Source organism: Coffea arabica, chromosome 2e, assembly GCF_036785885.1.
Source record: "Coffea arabica cultivar ET-39 chromosome 2e, Coffea Arabica ET-39 HiFi, whole genome shotgun sequence".
NCBI classification, from domain to species: Eukaryota; Viridiplantae; Streptophyta; class Magnoliopsida; order Gentianales; family Rubiaceae; genus Coffea; species Coffea arabica.
Genome location: NC_092313.1, coordinates 36,486,403 through 36,496,181, shown reverse-complemented (window position 1 = coordinate 36,496,181; position 9,779 = coordinate 36,486,403). Strand labels below are relative to the sequence as shown.

The following is a 9,779-nucleotide window of genomic DNA, read 5'->3' as shown; positions in this document are numbered from 1 at the left end:
AAACCTAAAGAGTTGACAATGGTAGATAAAGGATCCAATAGCAGGATAGGGGGGATACTTGAGGGAGGATCTGGAGTCATGGGTGGTGTAAGTAGCAGGGGGGTGACAAGGAGACTAAGGGAAATGATCAGGAAAAACTGGCAATGGAGGAAAAATGGGGAGAGATTCTGAGGGAAAGTGCAGGACTGAAAGGACGAGTAGAGAAAGAGGGTAAGGGTGAGGGAAAACAAAAAGAGGGGAGTGGAACTACAGTGCAGGGAAATGTTGAAGCCCATAAGGTGGTAGTGGACCTGGGAGTAGGCTTGATTAGAAAAGAAAATCAGATCCCAGAGAATATGGTGTTAGATGACTGTGTTGTTAGAGAGGGGATAGACAAGTCAGGAAAGGGGAGTTTGACTAGCAAAGACAGTAACACAATAGATGCCATGAGCTGAATCCAAGTAAGTGAAAGCAATCCAGGAAGGAAAAATCAGTGGAGGAGGAGTTTGGGCACCAAAAGGGTACCATTGAAAGATATCACGGACAGGGGGACAGAGAGCAACATTGGAGAGAAAAGAAAAACATAGGAAGAATGCCATGACTTGGATCTAATGGAAGAGGACACAGTACAAGGTCCACACCACAAGTGCTTAAAAAGGGATCAAGATGATGCACAACATGGAGAGGAATTGGAGGCTAGCCCCGCAATGCCTCCACCAACACAATGAAGGTGGCGGTGTGGAATTGTCGAGGTGCAGGAAGCCCCTTGACAATTCCCCAACTTAAGGAGGTACTTCACCTCCACTCTCCTAGTATAGTATTTTTGTGTGAAACAAAAAACAAAGAATGGTACATGAAGCAGGTACAAAAAAGGATTAAATTTGAACATAGCCTTGTCGTGAATCCCAAGGGTAGAACAGGGGGATTAGCTTTGTTTTGGAAGGAGGGGATGAACTGCTTGATGTACACAGCACTGAGTGGTACATTGCAGCAATGGTGGTAGATAAGGAGTTAAATGATCACTGGTGGCTGGTAGGAATATATGCAAGTACTGAGGAAAGAGTAAGAGTGCAACAATGGGAGACTATAAAGGAAAAGAAAAGGGAATGGGGGGAAAAGTGGATAATAGTGGGAGACTTCAATGATATCTGCTCAAATGGGGAGAAATGGGGAGGGAAAGAGAGATCACAGGGTAGTTTTAGGGAGTTCAATAGTTTTATCTTTGAGAACGAATTGATGGATATAGGGTATAAAGGGGTTCCTTGGACATGGAGCAACACATGGGAAGGGGAGGGAGAGATAAAAGATAGGCTAGATCGATGTTTAGGGAGTGTTGGATGGGTGCAAGCGTATGAGAATACTACAGTTGAACACATTGAGAAAGAAGCATCAGATCACTGCCTGCTAATGGTGGATACTAAACCGAAGCAAAGGGGTATAAAAAGAAGGTTCTGTTTTGATCAGAGATGGGCAAAGGATGAGGAGTCTGTGGCTGTTATCCAAAGAGCTTGGGGCTGGAGCAACATGGGTCTAGAATGTTTAGAGTGGTGAGACGAATCAAGGAATGTAGAGTAGCTTTGATTGAATGGCACAAGGCAAATAAAGGCAATACAAAGGCAAAAATTGAGGAGCTAAAGGAGCAACTAAGGGTAGCACGTGAGGGGAGTGAGTTGGATAAGAAAGGAGCTATTGCAAACTTGAAGCTACAAACTGAGTAAAGCATACAAGGATGAAGAGCTATATTGGAGCCAGAAATCAAGAAGCAGATGGCTCAAGGAGGGGGATAAGAATACAGCTTACTTTCACCTAAGTGTCATGGCTAATAGGAAACGGAACAATATCAGCATACTCCAGAAGACAAATGGGGTGTGGTGTGCAGATGAAGAGGAAATTGAAGCTGAAATTAGCAAACACTATCGGAGCTCTTCAAGTCTAATGATCCTACCGAATTTGAAGAAGTGTTGCTAGGCATACCTCGCACTATTTCCAGTCTCATGAACACAGTTGATTAAACCTGTGACTAAGTTGGAGATTCAACAAGCCATTTTTTCCATGTTCCCTAATAAAGCTCCTGGAGTTGATGGTATGCCCCCTTTATTCTTCCAAACATACTGGCATATTATCAAAAATGATGTTGTTAATGCTGTGACTAGCTTTTTTCATTCTAGCAAAATCTTAACAGCCATCAATGAGACCATTATCTCCTTAATCCCTAAAGTTGAAAATCCTGTAGTGCTTACTAACTTCAGACCCATTAGTCTTTGCATAGTGATTTATAAAATTATATCTAAGATCTTGGCCAATAGACTGAAAAAAGTCCTCAAGCATTGTATTAGCCCTCACAATCTGCCTTTGTACCAAGGCGACAAATTCTAGACAATGTTATCATAACTCATGAAATGTTGCATTTTTTGAACAACAAGAGGAGAGGTAGAGTAGGCTTCATGACCTTAAAGCTTGATATGTCTAAAGCCTATGACAGAGTGGAGTGGAAATTCCTAGGCAGAATTATGTTGCAAATGGGATTTTGCCCTATTTTTGTTCGCTGGATCATGACGTGTATTTCCACAGTCCACTACTCCTTTAATTTAAATGGACAAAAGGTGGGCAACGTCAAACCTTCCAGAGGAATCCGACAAGGAGACCCCCTTTCTCCCTACCTGTTCATTATATGTACGGAAGGGCTGTCTAATTTAATCAAGAAAGCTGTGGAAAAAAAGCAACTAACTGGCATCAAAGTCTGCAAGGACAACCCTATGGTTTCACATCTCTTTTTTGCAGATGACTCATTATTGTGTTGCAAAGCAAGCAAGGAGGAGGCACAAAAGGTCAAGGAGATCATTCAGATATATGGTCAAGCCACGGGACAGGTAGTAAATTTTGATAAGTCAGCTATGTTTTTCTCTAAAAATACTCCCAACTTGATTAGAAGGGAAATTAGTGAGGTCTTGGACAACATGAGAGAAGCCTCTAATGGTAAATACTTAGGCTTACCGATGACTATTGGGAGAGCTAAGAATCAGATTTTTGGGTACCTGAAAAGTGTAATCACAAGTAAACTTCAAGGGTGGAAACATAAGTTGCTTAGTCCAGGGGGTAAGGAGGTTTTAATCAAATCAGTCATTATGGCCATGCCTACATACATTATGTCTTGCTTCAAGCTCCCTAAAGGCTTGTGTAAGGCCATTAGTGCAACCATAGCTAGATTCTGGTGGGGTGGTGGGGTTGCAGAAAATAAAATTCATTGGGTTAGATGGAGTAAGCTGTCGGAGGTTAAAGGGAAAGGGGGTTTGGGCTTTAGAGACTTGGAAGCTCTCAACGTGGCCTTGCTTGCAAAACAAATTTGGAGAGTTGTCACCAATCCAAATTTATTAGTAAGCAAGGTCCTGAAAGCTAAGTACATGAAGGATGAGGACTGGTTAGACCAAAAGCCCCCGCACACAGCTTCCTGGTGCTGGAAAAGCTTGCACAAGGGGGGAGAGCTCCTTCAACAAGGGTTATACAAGCCTCCCCGTTTCGGAGTGGTGTTCCCCGTTTTGGAATGGTGTTCAACTTCTTGCTTATGAACCTTGGCAATTTTAGCTCTGTATCCAGCACAGAAACTTTATCAGTGTTCTCTTGATTTTACTGTCTCTCATGCTTTTGTTAGTACTCGCAAATTGCATATTCCATTGTTTATCAACTGTCAAAGCGAAGCATAATTGGGATGAACTTGTAACATTGAGGTGCATTGTGCCTAAAATAAAATGTGAATGCGTAATTTGATAGATTTTGATGACTTCAAGTGTAACTTGTCCAAAACATAAGTTTAGTGTTCAGAGTCATAAACGTTGAATACGTAGAGAGTGCAAAGGTAAAGTTCGATCTTTACTGTTTAACCTCGGCTATCGTTTGGTCTGAAGATTTCTGCAAACGAAAGTAAGGACAGGAAACATATAAAGTTTAGGTCCATCTTCAATATTTCGATAATTTTCAGAATTGGTTATGGAAAAATAATGATTAAAAACTAGCAATCTACTCAAGTTTAAAAAAAAAAAAAAAAAAAAGAAACTCAGTAAAGTGAATGATAATACCTCACAGTTCAAAGACATGGGGGCTTGAATCTTTAGACTTTACTAAACAATCATATACTTCTAAATCTTCAATAATAGAAGTTGAAGAGAGGGTGCAGGTAAAAGCTAAGCACAGAATAGAACTGAGGAAGAAGTTGAATACACTATCAAACTGGAAAAATCCATTTCCAGTTAAACAGCGGCAATTCAGTTTGTCTCGCCAAAACATTGCTTTAAGCAACAGGTTAAAATTGGTACAAAAAATGACAGCATTCAACTATTTCACTGACTTGTTTGACAACCAAAACCAGCTGGGGGTTTCCAGGGTGATGGGTGCAGGCGAACATTAATAAAATGAACAAATTGCTTTGACAATCACATCAATGCCCATGCGCTGCCATTGGACACTCCAGTTACAAGCTAAACTACGTATCAGGCGTCCAATTTAATTTTATGTCAACGTATTGTAGGAACGAAACCGTAACATAGGCAAGACTTGCTCTATCGCTTGACCCACTGGAAGCTCTTTCTTGCTTTTGCTTTTCCAGGCTTTTTCCTTTCAACAACCCTCGAATCCCGTGTCAAAAAACCACCTAAAAATGACAACTGACAAGGTCAAAAGCTCCAAATTTGACATATAACCAAACGTGAAATGCAAGAAGGCAATGTTTCAGGTCGCAATAGAACACACATTTGACGTACAATTATACAAACAAAATAATAGATTACTTTTGATTTAATCATCATGTTTTCAAGATCAGTACATGCATGCTTGTACTCCTTAAAAAAATTCATATTTGGTGAAGAAAGACCAAAAATCTAGTCTTTCCCTATTGTAAGATGGAAGAAGCAGCAAAAGGTGAAGAAAACAATTAAGAAAGATAACACTGCTCCAAGTAAATGTACCTTCTCTCAAAGGAGGACGTAAATCTGGTGCCCAGTTTTGCAGTGCCCGGCTGACGCCCAATTGAATAGCACCAACCTGACCTGTTCCGAAGAGCGAACAATAACAATTAGCTGATAACAGGAGAAAATTGCTAAAGTTGAATTGAATCATCAAATAACTCGTCCTAGGCAGGTAGAATGATTCCACACACAGCTTGCATGATTAAGGAACCATGTGGTTTTAAATTTGCTCAAAAAATTAATCCCACAGTAAGGACTAAAACCTCAAACACCACCAACCAACCTCCCAAAAGAGACCCCAAAAAAAAAAAAGCAATAATAATAATCAAAGAAGAAAGACTGAAGCAGAGCTAAGTTACATAAAAGAAACACTGGGGTTTCATTGGTTATCAAAGAGCCGCAGAAATAGCCTAGGATTCAATGCAGCCAAAAGAGCACCAAAGAATAGGGTCAAAAGAGGAACCAGGTCCAGATGTATTTCACTATTTTGAATCTCAACAAGTCTTCTTACTGAAACCTGACTGAATTAACCCTAAATTAACAAGAGAATTCATGCAATACAATGCTCAAAGATTTCATAATCAATATAATTCACATTCTTTCAATTTGCCTTTTTCGGCTAAATTTTATATTTGTACAACAACTCCTGAGCCAGTAATAACATGACTAGGAAGAAAAGTACATAAAAGTGGATGCCAAAAGGAAATAGTGCTCTGATGTTTATATCAATTTTAACAACAATACCATGCAGGTTATAACTATGAAAAGAAGCTCGTGACCAGCAAATATGCAAGATGCTGCAAATTTGAATTCAGTAAAACAGCAATAAGAGAGTATAAGCAGTTTTATGTGCAGCATGAATCATTCAGATTAATATTAAGAAAACACCAAAACACACATCAAATGCATCTTTCCTTGTAAACTAAGTCTAACAAGTGCCAAAAGAAAGCAAAAATGGCAAATCAAATTCCTTTAAAGCAAACCACAAAGTGTCTTGCTTTCCATAAAAGATATATTTTAGCGAAAGATTAATATAGCACATAATTTTCAGGCCTGCGAGAAGTAAGTCAATGGCATCCTTACCTGATACACCACCCCCTTTTACAGTGCAACTCACGTCCCACATACCCAATGTCTTAGTTTCAGAGAAAGGTCGAAGAAGGGCAGCTCGATGATCAAGCATTGGGAAATAGACATCGAACTCTTTGTCATTCACTACAAATTTACCATCACCAGGTTGAACCCATACTCGAGCTATACTGCATTTCCTCCTTCCTGTCCCATATGCCCTTCCCTTATCATCTACTTGCCTGACTCGCGCCTTTGCAGCCTCCTCCTGCTTCTGGCGCTCGATTTCGGCTCTTGCGGATTTTCTTGTACTCTTTGCATACCGCATATCTTCAATTTCTCGCAGCGGAGGAAGTCCTTGAATTCCTTCAAGGTCCTTCAAAGCAATCAAACTATCCAACATAGCTTCTGTGATTCCAGAAGCTGCAATAAGATCTCCAAATGCACGATTTGGACCTGCAACAAGAGGATTCGTTAAGTGAATCCAGATGCTAAAAACAAAAAGATATGCATCACTAAGTCATGCAGCTGATTATTAAGATTTTTTGAACTGATAAAACTATATGTGAAGCTTCTACATCAAACATACTGAAATGCTTTGAATGATGTGTGCAAAAAGTAGAATTTGTAGGCACTACCTGCAGGTGACAAACTTTAGCCAAGGTCTTACTTCCATAAACCGTTGATTGAAAGCAAGTACTAGTTCCTACTATATTTGTCTGAGCAGGCCATCTAGCTAGTATATTCACTAGTGAAATTCAGGAACAATGTTCTACTAGGGAAATAATGCTATTAGTAAAAAGATGGCCAATTCCAAAAACTGCCAACTAATATGGGTAAAGCAAAACATGGACACTATGAGACAGTTATGAATAGGAAAAACAAAACTTAAAAGTCATCAAAAAGACCATTATTTAAATGAGGATGATTAAAATCTATCGGAAAGCCAAAAAAAGTGCATAAGTAAGAACAAAAAAATCTAAGCATGAGTCTATAGATAAATTAATCATAAATGGATGACATTTTTAGCCTCATAAAGCTCAATTGAACTTTTCCAATGTCAGTTGTATTCAAAAGTCTGAGAAAACTTGAATTTCTATGCCAAATCTGTTAGTTTCAGTTGCTCCAAACATATAAAAGTGTATTAATCTTCAAATCTATTATTTGCAGTACTTTTCCAAGAAAAATATCTTATTCTTTCCGACTATTGCTCTCCTTAATGTATTTTTTTTTTTTAAATGTTCAACCCCACTTTGGACTTTGGTTTTGGAAGTTTCTTTGACTTAAAAGAGTAGTATTCTATGCATCAAGTAATTAATAATCAGGATGTTAGGCTGCAATACAGATCAAAGATGCAAGTTTGCAAATCAAGTCTCAGCTATTTAGTTACAAATTATGGTAAAATCTTTATATACTTTTCGCTTTTTATTCTGACAAAAGAAACATTAAAATGTCTTTTATCACTAATTCTAATCAGCAACCATGCCAACTGTGTACCAATAATTGCTGCCATTAGCGTTACTCTTTTCTGCGAAAAAGAAGCAGAAAAAGGCTTTCTCAAACTTTTCCACATGTCAAGATCATGTCTGTATAGTAATAATGTGGCAGTAATCCATTTCTCGAGCATTTTTACATCCTGTCAAGATCATATCTGATAGTCAAAGCTGACGTTAACATTTATAACCTCAGGAAACTCATCGAGTCTAGAAAATTGCGAAATACTCCCATTCAGAGCCATGGGGTGATAAAGTTGTTGCAGTTAAAACTGCATCCCCAGTATACTTCGGCCCTCAAGACAGGAAGGAAGCTGTAAAATTAAAAGCTTTCTCAGGACAGCATGAAGGAGCTGATTTCAGCCAATACACAGGCTACATGGTGGTGAATTTGAATGTTCTGGAGCTTTTGTTATTAGTTTGATGAGTTGCATCAGAATTTTTCCACCAAACCTCTAGCGCAGTGGCTGAATGGAGTTACTAGGATTTCAAACTACTATTAGCTTCCATTTGCCTCATCCTTCGGGCATTATGTAACTCATGCCTATCAATTCTTTGCTTTCATATTTTCCTTTATTCTATTAGAGCCATTTCTTAATAGCATTCATTGGAATATAATTAGCCATAGTAAATCCTAAACTGACCTCAAATGCAATTCAAATAGCATGTAGGCAAGTTATAGACTCCAAACCTCATTAGCCTGAAATTTCCAAAAATATATATATATATATATATCTATTATGTGGCCAAGAACCTCGATAACACACAATCAGCTCAAAACGGGAACAAGCTAGATAGCTTTCAACAAGAACAGTCCACTTAAGCATCCATACTTAAAATACAGAATCCTATACAATCATCATAACCACCAAAGGGTTGAAAACGGATAAAGGTGTATTATTTCAAAATGCCCCTGTTCAACAACTTTTAAGCATTGAATCCCCCACATAATCGTCAGAACTAACCAAAGAGGGTTCATCATGCACGAAGCTGTATATACTAAGAAAAGAAAATTAGAAAACCCGCTTGGGAATCCATAATAGAACACAGAATAATGCCTACCCAAATATATCCCATAAAGCCGTGAATTTGTACACATAAATATGCATCTACTACGTCAAAGCCATAAAATTTACCTTTAAGAACATCAGTAAGAGCTTTCTCCTCAATTTCCAGCTGCTTCTCCTCCTCTGCACTCCTCTTCTTTACCAAATCCTCCCCTCTAGAACCCTCCAATCCCCACTCCCCACTTTCTCTTCTTTCCTCCACTCCTTCTTCCCCTCCGACATCAAACAAATTCCGCTCATCTTCCTTATCCTCCCCAGCAAAACTCCACGGCTTATACCCCTCTGCTGTTGCCCACCCCTCGTGACCATCTCCACCACCCTTCACTTCTTCCATCACCCCTTTAAATTTATCAACACCATCATCAACGCCGCCACCCGAATCCAATGATTCTGCCAACCAAGAGTCAGACCCATTTGCCGATTCCTTCACTTGCTCCACGTGTTCATTATTTTCCTCCGATTCTACCCCGAAAATGGACTCGATGGAATCGTCTGCTTCGGACGACAGCTGCCACAGATTTGGAATCGAGTCTTGCCTATCTCCATTGTTGTTGTTGCTATTGTTGCTGGTGGAGTAGAAATGAGGGATTTTGGAGAGATTGGGGTGCGGGTATATGGGTTTGATTGAGGTTAACGGGTTTTGTGGAAAGATGGGATTAGGGCTTTGAAGGTGAATTTGGGAGGAAATTAGGGTCAGAAATCGAAGATTGGAGGATTTGCTGATTAACCGAGAAAGCATGGTTGCTTCTAGTGTGGAAAGTGGAGTGAACTCTCCACCGCGGGAAGAAGAAGGGATACCTTTATGGTAGTGTCACGGGCTGCTTGTTTTTCGGAACCTGCCTATGGTAGGAATGCCAGCAAAGAGCGACACGAGTTGGGTTGCAAATAGTCCAAACCGATACGTTAAAGTGTTGGAGAGCGCGTGGAGAGGAAATCAAGCAGAATCGTGTGCGGATGGAAACAAACAGCACACTGACTTTCGTACTATCTCGTAGGTTGGGACAGGAAGTGTTATTGCAGGCTAGAACCAGAGGTATTTATGTATTTGTAAATGTACCCATTACCAATGAAAAAATGCTGCAAAAGCCTTGGACAAAAAATGTGCGTAAAGAAGGTATCGAAATTTTAAGAAATAATAAATGATTATCGTACACGCGTGGGGGATAATCATTTGGAAGAAGGACAAGTGGAAGTAAACGAAAGGATTGAAGCCT

The 9,779-nt window shown here is 39.5% G+C and overlaps 1 protein-coding gene across 1 annotated transcript; it reads right to left on the bottom strand.

Moving 5' to 3' along the window:
- Window positions 1-4,175: 4,175 nt before the first annotated feature.
- LOC113732490 (small ribosomal subunit protein uS9m) lies at window positions 4,176-9,438 on the bottom strand. The gene is made up of 4 exons (XM_027258273.2): window positions 8,635-9,438; window positions 6,021-6,461; window positions 4,938-5,018; window positions 4,176-4,624 (listed from the first exon to the last, which is right to left on the bottom strand). Exons 1-4 carry the CDS (start codon window positions 9,302-9,304, stop codon window positions 4,533-4,535), a joined length of 1,284 nt encoding a protein of 427 aa, XP_027114074.2. The 5' UTR covers window positions 9,305-9,438; the 3' UTR covers window positions 4,176-4,532.
- Window positions 9,439-9,779: the final 341 nt, after the last annotated feature.

Coding starts and splice junctions, on each gene's coding strand:
- LOC113732490 (XM_027258273.2), bottom strand. CDS start 9,304: ATGCTTTCTCGGTTAATCAGCAAATCCTCCAATCTTCGATTTCTGACC. Junction 6,462..8,634: donor TCTTACTGATGTTCTTAAAG/GTAAATTTTATG, acceptor CTCTTGTTGCAG/GTCCAAATCGTGCATTTGGA. Junction 5,019..6,020: donor AAAAGGGGGTGGTGTATCAG/GTAAGGATGCCA, acceptor TCTTCGGAACAG/GTCAGGTTGGTGCTATTCAA.